Source organism: Salmo salar, chromosome ssa22 (assembly GCF_905237065.1).
Source record: "Salmo salar chromosome ssa22, Ssal_v3.1, whole genome shotgun sequence".
In the NCBI taxonomy this organism is placed as follows: domain Eukaryota; kingdom Metazoa; phylum Chordata; class Actinopteri; order Salmoniformes; family Salmonidae; genus Salmo; species Salmo salar.
The window spans coordinates 27,909,642-27,924,238 of NC_059463.1; the positions used below are offsets into that span (position 1 = coordinate 27,909,642).

A 14,597-nucleotide genomic window follows, 5' to 3' on the forward strand; every position below is an offset into this window, starting at 1 on the left:
TGAAACATTTAATTGAAATACTGTAGAATTCCATTCATCCCTATTAATTTAACTAGGCAAGTCAGTTAAGAACAAATTCTTATTTACAAAGACAGCCTAACCCAGACAACGCTGGGCCAATTGTGCACCGGCCTATGGGACTCCCAATCACCGGTTGTAATACAGACTGGAATAGAACCAGTGTCTGTAGTGACGCCACTAGCACTGAGGTGCAGTGCCTTAGACCGTTGCGCCACTGGGGAGCCCATGGACTGCTCCTACAGGGGAGTGCCAATATGGCCGAACGGTGTCTTCAAAAATCTCTCAATGGCCAATTCATAGCTTCGTAATCCAGGGTTTGTATACATCATTGATACCCCCCTCTATCGCCCTCTTTCGTCCCTCTGATGATCTACTTTTTACCATTCACCACTCCTCTCCTTCCCATACTTGGCCATCCCTTACTTACTCCTCTCCGATTGGCTGTTTCAGAGAAGGAGTGGAATGACCCGGATATGCAATCTCCGCTTTTTTTCACCGTCCCCCTTCCTGTGTTTCCACAGCCACAAAGGTCCGATTGGCCATATCGTAAAAGTTAATTTAAGATGATGGTTATTCATAAGGTTATCAGTGTGGTTAAGGTTAGGGTTATGTTTAAAATCATTTTTTTAATTTTTTTTTTGAGAAATGGGTGGGGTTTATGACTTTGTGGCTGTGGTAAGTAGTGACGACCCACCTTCCTGTACCCGGTTGAGGAAGTGAATTCGCTGACAGGGCTGGGTTCCGTGAGGGAGGCGAAAAGAAACATAATTTACCTGGTGGGGATAAAAACAACAACAGTATAGAAGAACAAGTTGTGCAAGCACAATAAAACGTACGTGCAAAGCATATTTCCTCTCCGAGATCGTCACTGAGCGCCGCAGACATGGTAAGGCCGCGGAGACGAGCTGGAGGAATGGGTCGTTTTTGGTGGGGCTGCTAAGGGATATTAGCCAGCTAGCATGCTATCTGTCCTTTTATAGGAAGTGCTGTGTTGCGTTTCGACAGTGGCATATACATTCATATAAATTATCTACCCACAGTTAGCTAAACGACCTAGCTATGCATGTTACTCCGATTTACATTAACTAACTAGCCAGTTTGATGTTCCGCGCCCAGAATAAAGTTACAGGATGTTTTGGATTGAGAAACTAGTTCGGGGATTAAAGGGGTCTCGCTCTCGCTACCCCCTCTTCTTGCAGACACACACCCCATGGTTAAAATAGTACAAGCGATGGGTTGCCTGTCGCTAAAATCGGCCTGCTCCGCCCCTTCCCTCCGGTGGATTTGAGGCGACGTGTAAACCACAACTCTCAACTTTTCATTGACTTCAACAATGTAAATTACGTGTTCAGTAGCTTTTGTTGACTTTACTGTCAGTGTAACTTTTTGTAGAACACGTTTAATAATGTAACTGTGAAATTGTTTTTATGAAATAATTCACTAACATCCTTTCAATGTTAGGCACATTGTGGTGCACCTGACAAAATATATTCAACCACCATTGTCGCGTGCATGGCAATTCAAATCAAATCAAAGTGTATTTGTCACGTGCGCGGATACAACAGGTGTAGACCTTACAGTGAAATGCTTACTTACAGGCTCTAACCAATAGTGCAAAAAATGTATTATGTGAACAATAAGTAGGTAAAGAAATAAACAGTGAAAAATAACAGTAGCAATTATTTTCCGATATAGGCCTATATGATGGGGCAGGTAGCCTCGAGGTTAGAGCATTGAGCCAGTAAACGAAAGGTTGATTGTTTGAATACCAGAGCTGACAAGTTGAAAACATTTGAACAAATCTTTCACTGTGCCCTTGCTCAAGGCACTTAACTCAAATTACTCCAGGGACGCTGTACAATGGCGACCCTAGCCATGACCCCACTTCCTGCAGGGGAGTTGGGATATGCAAAAAAACCTTACCATTACACACTTGTTTATTATTTTGAAATTCCTAAATTCCTTTTAACACTTGAAGTAATGTGTGACTGCCTTGTCACCAACAAATCTAACTAGCTACATTCACACCTCAAACTCCACTCTACTCCTTTTATGAATGTCGCACACTTGGAATGAAGGTCTGATACAATATAATGGATAGCAGATGGCTTGTCTCCCCAGCCACCCGCTGACCTCGTCCATCATGTTGGTCCATCCTCGCTGCTCTTCTCGGCCCCCGGGGCAGTTGGTCCGGCAGTGTTTACACCGAGACTAGGGCGTTGGTAAACAGTGTCATGGAGTGCAGGTGTCGGCTGAACAAGACTGATTCATCTGCCTAGAAACAACCCAAAAGCGTGAGAGAGGGCATGCAGTACATGATCTGAAAACCTTGGCTGTGTTCAGGAGAAAGCCGACTGAAGTTTGTTTAGGGAAGGAATGATTTTGTCTGTGTGATTCTCCTATAGCCAGCTGCTCTTCTCTGGCTTGTAGTCTCTACCTTGGTTTCATCTGATGACTTGGCATTTGATTTTTGATTTATTAGGATCCCATTAGCCGACGCCAATGGTGACAGTTAGTTTAACTGGGGTCCGACATGTATAACAAAGACTTTCGGCAAGACTTTACAATTCACATACACATGTTAATGTTTTTAAATGTATCTATCAGTTACACATGTCAGTACATACACACAAGTAGGTCAAATGGGGGAGAGGCGTTGTGCCGGGAGATTTTGGTTTTTGAAACCAGGTTTGCTGCGCTAGTGCTATGTAAGATGGAAAGGAGTTCCATGCACTCATGGCTCTGTATAATACTGTACGGTTCCTTGAATTTGTTCTGGACCTGGGGACTGTGAAAAGACCCCTGGTGGCATGTCTGGTGGGGTAAGTGTGTGTGCTGTGTGTAAGTTGACAACGCAAACAATTTGGAATTTCCCGCACATTCTTTCTTATAAAAACAAGTGACGCAGTCAGTCTTTCCTCAACTCTTAGCCAAGAGAGGCTGGCATGTGTAGTATTAATATTAGCCCTCTGATTACAATGAAGAGCAAGATGTGCCGCTCTGTTCTGGGCCAGCTGCAGCTTAACTAGGTCTTTCTTTGCTGCCCTTGACTGGACAATATTCAAGATAAGATAAAACTAGAGCCTGCGGGACTTGATTTGTGGAGTGGTGTCAAAAAAGCGGTCAGACCTCTCCCTATCTTTACAACCATTGAATCTATATGTTTTGACCATGACAGTTTGCAATCTAAGGTAACACCAAGTAATTTAGTCTCCTAAACTTGTTCAACAGCCACACCATTCATTACCAGATTTAGCTGAGGTCTAGCACTTAAAGAATGATTTGTACCAAATACAATGCTCTTAGTTTTAGAGATGTTTAGGACCAGTTTACTACTGGCCACCCATTCCAAAACAGACCAACTCTTTGGGGTTTCCGTGACTTAATTAGCTGTGGTTGCTGATGCGTGTAAATTGAAAGACATTGAGTTGATTACTGGTATTCCTGTGAATTTGAATATTGGAATTGGTGTGTTTTTTTTTGTATTTATTTTTATTTTTAATTTTTTTTTTTTTTTTGCGAATCAGATGTTTATGAGAACCACCATGTGTTTTGACAGGTGTTCAGTTTGTGTTGTTTCTAGACTTTTAGGTCTCTAGGCTATATCTCAATTTGCTTAATTGTAGTCTTTGCATCTCTCAAGATGAGTGTGTTGCCGCACTATTTATCAGTACTTACTAAAATTATTTTACTTTTGTTTATTTAATTAGAATAGGACTACTGTCGGAACTGCATTAAGTTCAAATTGGATGAATACAAACTTGACTTGAGTTGCTCCAGATTAGAGGTTGACCGATTTATGATTTTTCAACGCCGATACCGATTATTGGAGGAACAAAACAGACGATGCCAATTTTTATTTATATATATATAATGATAATTACAACAATGCTCAATGAAAACAAAACAAAAAAGTGTTAACTTAATATAATGCATAAATAAAATCAATTTAGTCTCAAATAAATAATGAAACGTGTTCAATTAGGTGTAAATAATGCATAAACAGTGTTGGAGAAGGTAAAAGTACAATATGTGCCATGTAAAAAAGCTAACGTTTAAAGTTCCTTGCTCAGAACATGAAAACTGGTGGTTCCTTTTAACATGTGGTCAGCCTGCCACGCAGTCTCCTCGTGCAATATAATCGGTGTCCCAAAATGCTGATTACCGATTCTTATGACACCTTGAAAACGGCCCTAATAAATTGGCCATGCCGATTTAATTGGTCGACCTCTACTCCAGATATCTCAGTCCTGTACATTTCTCAGGGGTTTCATGTTGTGGCTGGCCTGTCCTTCCCTGCATGCTGATATCCTGCTCACCATAGTTCAGAGGGATCACCCTCAGGGAAGTCTCTGCTAGGTGGTCCGCTAGCTTAGCTTCTCCCATTAACAACAATCCTCTCTGTTCCGCTGCTAGATCTCCTCCGTAATTGAACATGCAGAGAGCTTGTGGAGGGACTGACGCCATCAATCAATCCGTCTTCATTCATCCTTCTTTCTGAAGTTCAGTTTATCACATTTATTTATATGTGCTTGTTTGACAGAATTGTCTTTAATATAACACTTCACAAATGGGCCTGTATTCAAAAAGGCAAGCCTGAGCCCATGGAATTTTGGATCATGGTATTTGGCTAGCCAAATGACAGCAGTCACCATAAAAAAACAACTTAACAATAAAAAAGAGGCACATTTTCTCCTCTCCTCCGCTCCTGACTGCATGTGCTGCCATAGAAATAGAATAAATAAAATGGACGTCCCCATTCAAGTCAATGATGGCATAATTGGTGGACTGGCGGCCTTTGCGAGTGTACCCATAGGAGCAAAGCAGGATGTGAAAGCAGGAAGTGTACCCATCCGTGCTGTGATTTGTTGATTCAACTCCACTGCATTGGAAAAAAAACATTGCATGAGCCACAGTTAAAGGTAGACTCAGTGAATTGCAGTTGCCATGAGCAGCCCCGCAGATATTGAGATGAGCGAGATGCAACACACAGTTGCACACAGTATCTGGGCATGTTGCACACAGTATCTGGGTATCTTGGCATACTAGCTTTAAGCACCAGCTGTCAGAGCAGCTCACAGATCACTGCACCTGTACATAGCCCATCTATAATTTAGCCCAAACAACTACCGCTTCCCCTACTGTATTTATTTATTTTGCTCCTTTGCACCCCATTATTTCTATTTCTACTTTGCACTTTCTTCCACTACAAATCTACCATTCCAGTGTTTTACTTGCTATATTGTATTTACTTTGCCACCATGGCCTTTTTTTAGCCTTTACCTCCCTTATCTCACCTCATTTGCTCACATTGTATATAGACTTATTTTTCTACTGTATTATTGACTGTATGTTTGTTTTACTCCATGTGTAACTCTGTTGTATGTGTCGAACTGCTTTGCTCTATCTTGGCCAGGTCGCAATTGTAAATGAGAGCTTGTTCTCAACTTGCCTACCTGGCTGCCTATAAAGGTGAAATAAAATAAATAAATAAAAATGTGCATGCGATTGCTTCACGCTGTTCACAGCGTGGTAGCCAGGGGACCAAAACAGCGGAGAAGTTGAGCCTCACGCTTCAACTCATAGTTGTGGAAATTTACCCACTATGCTGTTCACATTTTACCTTTAACATCATTTTTAATGAACATTCTACGTTACCGTGGAAATGATTTTATCACAATACATGTAAGTAATTGTGAGTGTACCCATTACCAGTCAAATTGCCAGGGTTAGAGTTTCCAAGCCCATTCTTTTAAACGTAAAAAAAAATGGTATGACTTATTTTATTTTCATGAGGCTTTATCCATAACTGTCGGTTCTATGGTAATTGTGCCAGTAAGAGCAGAGTATTGTAATGGATACTCATTCTCCACAAATTAGTCTTTTTTAAAAATTTTAATAACACATCTTTCCTCACAAAGGTTTGTACTCAGTTTTATAGCAAAGGAAGTAGGAGAGGCAGTGGGGTGAATCGTTCACATCCTTTTGGTATAGGTTTAGTCACATTTTCAGTTGATGAACTGTTGTCTTCATTTATGGGCTCTCAAGCAATCAAATAATTTACATAGACTTAAAATAATGTTGACCTTTCTAGATGCCATAAAATGACGGGCCTGTATCAATAACTGGAGGCTCCACAGCATTGCCTTATATAGTAACCAGTCAATCTGTCTTCTAACTACCATGGTTATACAATGTTTTTCACGTTTGACCCTGTCTAAAGCTTTGAGTTTTTAGCCAGGGCCCAGTTGTAGATTTAGACACTCCCCTAAAGGAATCTGCCATGTGTTGTAAAGTTGCCTAGTGTACTAGATAGACCTATCACATGCTCAACAAGGCTATTTAGCGGCAAATCCAGAACTTCCTCTCTCATGCCACTTAGTTTTGCTTTGAGAAAGTCTGTTACTGAAACCACGAGCAGCTAGTTCCATGACCTATGTAATCTTAGGATGCAGTGAGTGAGTGTATGGCTATTGTTGTCAGGGTGTGAATGTTCTCTACATAGCCTAGTCACGGCTTGGCTCGGCCCTGTCGTATCTACCGTAAGAATGTAACATGCATCCATCACTGGCTGCCTCATTCTGCTGGGGCTGTGTGGGAGGCCGGGAACTTTTTTGGCTCTGTTGTCAATTCAATCTATTTTGGTTGATTAAATGCAGACAGTGATGGATGCATTTAGACTAAAACATTTGAAAGTTAATTTAATCTCCTTTTTAAAAGATTCATGAAAATAACTGTTAAAACGGCTAGCTTCTTATGTTCCAAGACCAGCTTAAACTGAGACTCTTTCTGCAGGGTTGAACTTGGCAAGGATCAAGTTCATGTAAAATGAACAGTGAAACATACATTTTCTCTTGTAAAATAAAAAAAAATGGACAAAAGGCAAGTGCAACTTGCTTTTAGACTTTCTTTTGCAGAACTATACATTTTGTGTGTTGGAATGTGTATCAAAAGCTGACTCTTATTTTGTGTGTTTCAGAATGACCAGCAGCTGGACTGTGCTCTGGACCTGATGAGGCGTCTTCCTCCCCAGCAGATCGAGAAGAATCTCAGTGACCTCATCGACCTGGTGAGTCTCCAGCAGAGGACAACCTTATAGGGAGGGACACTCAACATGTACGGCACTTACAAATGACCTGATGATTGGCGGGAAAAAATTTATAATAAGACAATTGTGGGAATTTTTTTATTAGACTTCAGTGCAGCTTTTGACATTATCGATCATAGTCTGCTGCTGGAAAAACAACCTGTTTATTTGGCTTTGTCAACTCTTGATCCATGATATAGCAGAGATCTGTCTAATGGAAGCGCCTCCAACATAATCAAGTCTGTAGCTGAAGCGAACTGAAAAGAGGAGCGACCCAGGGATGTGTGTGCTTTGGGGACCTTTAACAGAACGTGACTGGCAGAATGGGTGTTGTATGTGGAGGATGAGGGCTGCCGTAGGTATCTCAGATAGGGGGGGTGAGCCCTAAGAGGGTTTATAAATAAGCATCAACCAGTGGGTCTTGCGATGGGTACACAGTCCACCAGAGAGCCGTATAGAGTGCAGTGATGTGTCCTATAAGGAGCATTGGTGGCAAATCTGGTGAAGAACATCTAGCCACACGAAAGCACCCTTACCTGCCGATCTATAAATTACGTCTCCGTAATCTAGCATGGGTAGGATGGTCATCTGAATCAGGGTACGTTTGGCAGCTGAGGTGAGAGAGGAGCGATTATGATAGAGGAAACCAAGTCTATACTCCAAAGTACTTGTATGAGGTGACTACCTCAAGCTCTAAACCATCAGAGGTAGTAGTCACACCGGTGGGGAGAGGGGTATTCTTCTTACCAAACCACATGACCTTTGTTTTGGAGGTGTTCAGAACAAGGTTAAGGGCAGAGAAAGCTTGTTGGACACTAAGAAAGCTTTGTTCTAGAGCGTTTAACACAATCTGGGGAGGTGTCAGCTGAGTATAAGACTGTATCAGCTGCATATAAATGGATGAGAGAGCTTCCTACTGCCTGAGCTATGTTGTTGTTGTAAATTGATAAGAGCATGGGGCCTAGGGTTGAATCTTGGGGTACTCCCTTAGTGACAGTCATGGGCTGAGACAGCAGAGGTTCTGACTCTATACACTGCACTCTTTGAGAGAGGTAGTCAGCAAACCAAGCTAAAGACCTCTGCGACACCAATACTCCTTAGCCAGCCCACAAGAATGGAATTATCTACCGTATTAAAAGCTTTGGCCAAGTCAATAAAAATAGTCGCACAACATTGCTTAGAATCAAGGGTAATGGTTTCATCATTTAGGACCTTTAGGTTGAGGTGACACATCCATAACCTGAGCGGAAAGCAGATTGCATACCAGCGAGAATACTATGGACCTCAAGAAAGCCAGTCGGCTGATTATTGACAAGTTTTTCCAACACTTTTTGATAAATGGGGCAAAATTAAAATTGGCCTATAACAGTTAGGATCAGATTAATCTCCCCCATTTCAAATAAAGGACGAACCGTGGCTGCCTTCCAAGCAATTGGAACCTCCCCAGAGAGGAGAGGGGCTCGGCAACGATAGGGGCTGCAACTTTAAAGAAGAAAGGATCTGACCTAGATGTTATTTTTGGGTCAGGTTAAGGAGCTCCTTTAGCACCTCCGACTCAGTGACCGCCTACACGGAAAAACTTTGTAGCAGGTAAGGGGGAAAAGAGAGAGGAGCTTCAGGGCTAGTCGCATTAGAAGGGCTGGGAGATGAAATGTTGGATGGGCAAGAAGGCATGGCTGAGTCAAATAGGAATCCTGATTTAATGAAGTGGTGATTAAAGAGCTCGGCCATGCGCTCCTTGTCAGTAACAACCACATCAACAGGTTAAAGAACAATTTAAGGTTTGAGACAATTGAGACATGGATTGTGTATGTGTGCCATTCATAGGGTAAATGGGCAAAACAAAAGATTGCCTTTGAACGGGGTATGGTAGTAGGTGCCAGTGTTCCTAATGTTTGGTGTACTCATCTATATAAATGCACCATTTGTAAGCAATCAAGATGAAGTTGTTTGATTCATCATTTGTTTAATGAAAGTGCTGCTGCGGGAGCTTATGCCCGATTGCCTGTTATGCAATTCAAGGACATTAATAAACACTTGGAACATTTTATAAATATTAGTTTATAAGAATGCCAAGAGTATGCAAAGCTGTCGTCAAGGCAAAGGGTGGCTACTTTGAAGAATATATATATATATATGAGAATGTAGAGAATAGTAAATATAAAGAAATACCCTGGAATGAGTAGGTGTGTCAATTTGACTGGTACTGTATGTATTTAAAACTTAGGGTATGGCAAATAAGGAGTAGGCCATTTGCTGACGTCATCACCATCAATAATGGTTGTTAAACATCGTCGATAGACGATCCAATCGTAAAATCGCTCAGCCTTAGTTTTATTGCAACTGGATTACTGCCCAGTCTTATGGTCAAGTGTCACAGAGGGACACCGCCTAACTACAGTTGGCCCAGAACAGAGAAGCACGGCTGGCCCTTAAATGTACATGGAGAGCTAGTTTGTTGAAAGCACGGAGCTGTCTGTTCAAACGACTAGCTCACTGCTCCGACACCCGTGCATACCCCACAAGACATGCCTCCAGGGGTCTCTTCACAGTCCCCAAGTCCACAACAGACACTGCGAAACTCACAGTACTACATGGAACTCAATTCCGCATCAAGTAACTCAAGCAAGCAGTAAAAAAACAAACCAAACACCTTATGGAACAACGCTGACTGTGAAGAGACGCATACGCTAACACACAAACACTTTATTGTTGTAATATTGTTTTATTGTGGTATTAAACATTTTGTATTGTAGATTAACAATTTATTTAAATTTTAACATTTTTGTGATATCATTTCCTTATTCTTGTTTGGACCCCATGACGAGTAGCCTGTTGCCTTGGCAGCAGCCAATGGGCATCCTTAATAAATAACAATAAAAACCACGCAGTCATATACATACCGACATGACCTCACCCATGCAAATCTGAGTGCTCCACAGAGAAACAAATAATCTGTCTACATTTCAAATGTATACTGAACAAAAATATTAACACAAGCATTTTTACTGAGTTAAAGTTCATATAAGGGAGTCAGTTAATTTACATAAATTCATTAGGCCTTAATCCAGGCATGGGCAATCATGTTCCATGGAGGGCCACATTAGAAAATATTTTTGCCTTCGCGGGGCCAGAATCATATTACAGGATTATACATCATGTGTATGACTGTGTTGACCGATATATCTACTGTAAATCACATCCAGATATGCTACTTATTTTACTAAACATGTACAGGAATAAACCACAACCATGTTCTACTTTTGGTAGGTATTTTCTTTATTAAACATGCAATGAACTACACAGAGGGAAAAGAGTGAAGATGGAGAAGCTCGAGTTGCAGGTCAGTGGGAGCGTTATCCACATTGAAGGTGAAAGGAGAGGAAACCAGCAACATGATATTTTCCAACACTTTGAAAGCCTCAACGACAAGGACTCAGTTTAAAGCACGCAGCCGCGATTGTATACTTCTCCCACTGGTTGTCTGATAGGGAACAGACTAGTAGGGGATGGAAGGTGTGAGTTTGTTGGCTTCTACTTGGTGGGTCAGGAAGAGTAATTTTCCCTTGAAGGCTTTGACAAGGCTGTATATCTGATGTGCAAAAAGGCCCTTCCCTTGTAGTTTGAAATTCAGTTCATTCATGAGGGCCATGATGTCCACGGTGAAGGCAAAATCAGCCAACCATTCTTTATCTTGCAGTTGAGGGAAATCCACATTTTCCTTTCATTTGCAAAAACTCAGCAATCGCCGACTTCAGGTCCCAGACCTTTTTTAAGCACCTTCCCAAAACTCAGCCATCTCATGTTTGTGTGGTAGGGGAGATCTGCATGATCCGACTCTGTCTTCCAACAGTGAGACAAACTGCTTGTGGTTTAAGGATTTTGCTCTTATGAAGTTTACAACTTTAGTGACTGTATCCACAACATGGCTCCTTTTCAGAACACATTTACAGAGCACCTCCTGATGAATGATGCAATGCAGGAAAATCATTTTCTGATCTGGGTTCAGCTCAGCTACTTGATCTTGTATCCTTTTCAAAAGGCCAACATGTTTTCCTGTCAAGTTTGGGCACCCATCAGTGGTCACACTGGATAACTTTTCAAAACTCCGTCCCAGCTTTGCCACACACTTATTAATCTCCCGTATCTTTCCCTGTGGTTGTGCTCTTCATTGACTGCACTGAATCAAGCTCCTCTGTAATTTCAAAGTCTGAGCTTATGCCTCGTAAGAATATCAACAACTGCGTCGTGTCACGTGCATCACTGCTCTCATTCAGGGCCAAGGAGAAATAAGTGAAATCCTTGTCTTTTAACTGTTCCATATTCTCTGTGATGTCTTCAACACTCCGTGTCACTCTTCGTCTTGACGGGAACATTTTCAAACAGCTCTTGTCAGGGCAAAGTATTGCTGCAGAGTCAATTTAAACATTCTTTAACGAATTCGCCCTCGGCGAATGGGTTGCTATGTTTAGCAATTTTGGGACAGTACATAGCTAGTTCTCGCAATTCCGTTGTTGACTGAATGCAGTTTTGTGAAAAGTCCTTGCTGCTTTTGCAACTGAGAAAGCAACTCTCTTGATGCACTTGCTCTCTGCTCAGAAGCCATATTCCAATATTTCTCTGCATGCTTCATCAGGAAGTGTCAGGACAAGTTGTAGTCTTTCAAGACAGCGGTGCTGTCTTTGCACTGGAGGTCAACCGATTAATCGGTATGGCAGATTTTTTTTTAATTAGGCCCGATTTTCCAAGTTTTCATAATCGGCAATCTGCATTTTTGGGTGCCGATTATGGACGCTTTACGTTGCAATCCACGAAGACTGCGTGGCTGGCTGACCACCTGTTAGGCGAGTGCTGCATCAAAATGACCTTGTAGTTGCAAGGAGCCAAGGTAAGTTGCTAGCTAGCATTAAACTTATCTTATAAAAAAACAATCAATCTTAACCTCTTACATCTAGACGTTCCGCTAGCGGAACACCTGCTCCAATATCCAATAATGAGCGTGGCGTGAATTACAAATTCCTCAAAAATACAAAAACTTCAATTTTTCAAACATATGACTATTTCACAGCATTTTAAAGACAAGACTCTCCTTTATCTAACCACACTGTCCGATTTCAAAAAGGCTTTACAGCGAAAACAAAACATTAGATTATGTCAGCAGAGTACCAAGCCAGAAATAATCAGACACCCATTTTTCAAGCTACATTTACATTTACATTTAAGTCATTTAGCAGACGCTCTTATCCAGAGCGACTTACAAAATGGTGCATTCACCTTATGATATCCAGTGGAACAACCACTCTACAATAGTGCATCTAAATCTTTTAAGGGGGGGGGGTTAGAAGGATTACTTTATCCTATCCTAGGTATTCCTTAAAGAGGTGGGGTTTCAGGTGTCTCCGGAAGGTGGTGATTGACTCCGCTGTCCTGGCGTCGTGAGGGAGCTTGTTCCACCATTGGGGTGCCAGAGCAGCGAACAGTTTTGACTGGGCTGAGCGGGAACTGTGCTTCCTCAGAGGTAGGGGGGCCAGCAGGCCAGTGGTGGATGAACGCAGTGCCCTTATTTGGGTGTAGGGCCTGATCAGAGCCTGAAGGTATGGAGGTGCCGTTCCCTTCACAGCTCCGTAGGCAATCACCATGGTCTTGTAGCGGATGCGAGCTTCAACTGGAAGCCAGTGGAGAGAGCGGAGGAGCGGGGTGACGTGAGAGAACTTGGGAAGGTTGAACACCAGACGGGCTGCGGCGTTCTGGATGAGTTGTAGGGGTTTAATGGCACAGGCAGGGAGCCCAGCCAACAGCGAGTTGCAGTAATCCAGACGGGAGATGACAAGTGCCTGGATTAGGACCTGCGCCGCTTCCTGTGTGAGGCAGGGTCGTACTCTGCGAATGTTGTAGAGCATGAACCTACAGGATCGGGTCACCGCCTTGATGTTAGTGGAGAACGACAGGGTGTTGTCCAGGATCACGCCAAGGTTCTTAGCACTCTGGGAGGAGGACACAAGGGAGTTGTCAACCGTGATGGCGAGATCATGGAACGGGCAGTCCTTCCCCGGGAGGAAGAGCAGCTCCGTCTTGCCGAGGTTCAGCTTGAGCTGGTGATCCGTCATCCACACTGATATGTCTGACAGACATGCAGAGATGCGATTCGCCGCCTGGTTATCAGAAGGGGGAAAGGAGAAGATTAATTGTGTGTCGTCTGCATAGCAATGATAGGAGAGACCATGTGAGGATATGACAGAGCCAAGTGACTTGGTGTATAGCGAGAATAGGAGAGGGCCTAGAACAGAGCCCTGGGGGACACCAGTGGTGAGAGTGCATGGTGCGGAGACAGATTCTCGCCACGCCACCTGGTAGGAGCGACCTGTCAGGTAGGACGCAATCCAAGCGTGGGCCGCGCCGGAGATGCCCAACTCGGAGTGGGTGGAGAGGAGGATCTGATGGTTCACAGTATCAAAGGCAGCAGATGGGTCTAGAAGGATGAGAGCAGAGGAGAGAGAGTTAGCTTTAGCAGTGCGGAGAGCCTCCGTGACACAGAGAAGAGCAGTCTCAGTTGAATGCCCAGTCTTGAAACCTGACTGATTAGGATCAAGAAGGTCATTCTAAGAGAGATAGCAGGAGAGCTGGCCAAGGACGGCACGTTCAAGAGTTTTGGAGAGAAAAGAAGGGATACTGGTCTGTAGTTGTTGACATCGGAGGGATCGAGTGTAGGTTTTTTCAGAAGGGGTGCAACTCTCGCTCTCTTGAAGACGGAAGGGACGTAGCCAGCGGTCAAGGATGAGTTGATGAGCGAGGTGAGGAAGGGGAGAAGGTCTCCGGAAATGGTCTGGAGAAGAGAGGAGGGGATAGGGTCAAGTGGGCAGGTTGTTGGGCGGCCGGCCGTCACAAGACGCGAGATTTCATCTGGAGAGAGAGGGGAGAAAGAGGTCAAAGCACAGGGTAGGGCAGTGTGAGCAGGACCAGCGGTGTCGTTTGACTTAGCAAACGAGGATCGGATATCGTCAACCTTCTTTTCAAAATGGTTGACGAAGTCATCCGCAGAGAGGGAGGAGGGAGGGGGAGGGGGAGGAGGATTCAGGAGGGAGGAGAAGGTAGCAAAGAGCTTCCTAGGGTTAGAGGCAGATGCTTGGAATTTAGAGTGGTAGAAAGTGGCTTTAGCAGCAGAGACAGAAGAGGAGAATGTAGAGAGGAGTGAGTGAAAGGATGCCAGGTCCGCAGGGGAGGCGAGTTTTCCTCCATTTCCGCTCGGCTGCCCGGAGCCTTGTTCTGTGAGCTCGTAGTGAGTCGTCGAGCCACGGAGCAGGAGGGGAGGACCGAGCCGGCCTGGAGGATAGGGGACAGAGAAAATCAAAGGATGCAGAAAGGGAGGAGAGGAGGGTTGAGGAGGCAGAATCAGGAGATAGGTTTGAGCAGAGGGAAGAGATGATAGGATGGAAGAGGAGAGAGTAGCGGGAGAGAGAGAGCGAAGGTTGGGACGGCGCAATACCATCCG

General features: G+C 43.5%; 1 protein-coding gene across 2 annotated transcripts in view; it reads left to right on the forward strand.

The window, feature by feature from the left end:
• Positions 1-651: 651 nt before the first annotated feature.
• The window catches only part of LOC106583096 (F-actin-capping protein subunit beta), a 29,533-nt gene continuing 15,587 nt past the window's right edge, over positions 652-14,597 (forward strand). For both annotated transcript variants that reach the window (XM_014166911.2, XM_014166912.2), the window contains exons 1-2: positions 652-907; positions 7,001-7,090. In XM_014166911.2, the coding sequence (XP_014022386.1) occupies positions 905-907; positions 7,001-7,090 (93 nt within the window). In that variant the 5' untranslated portion in view covers positions 652-904. The remainder of the gene's footprint in view (positions 908-7,000; positions 7,091-14,597) is intronic.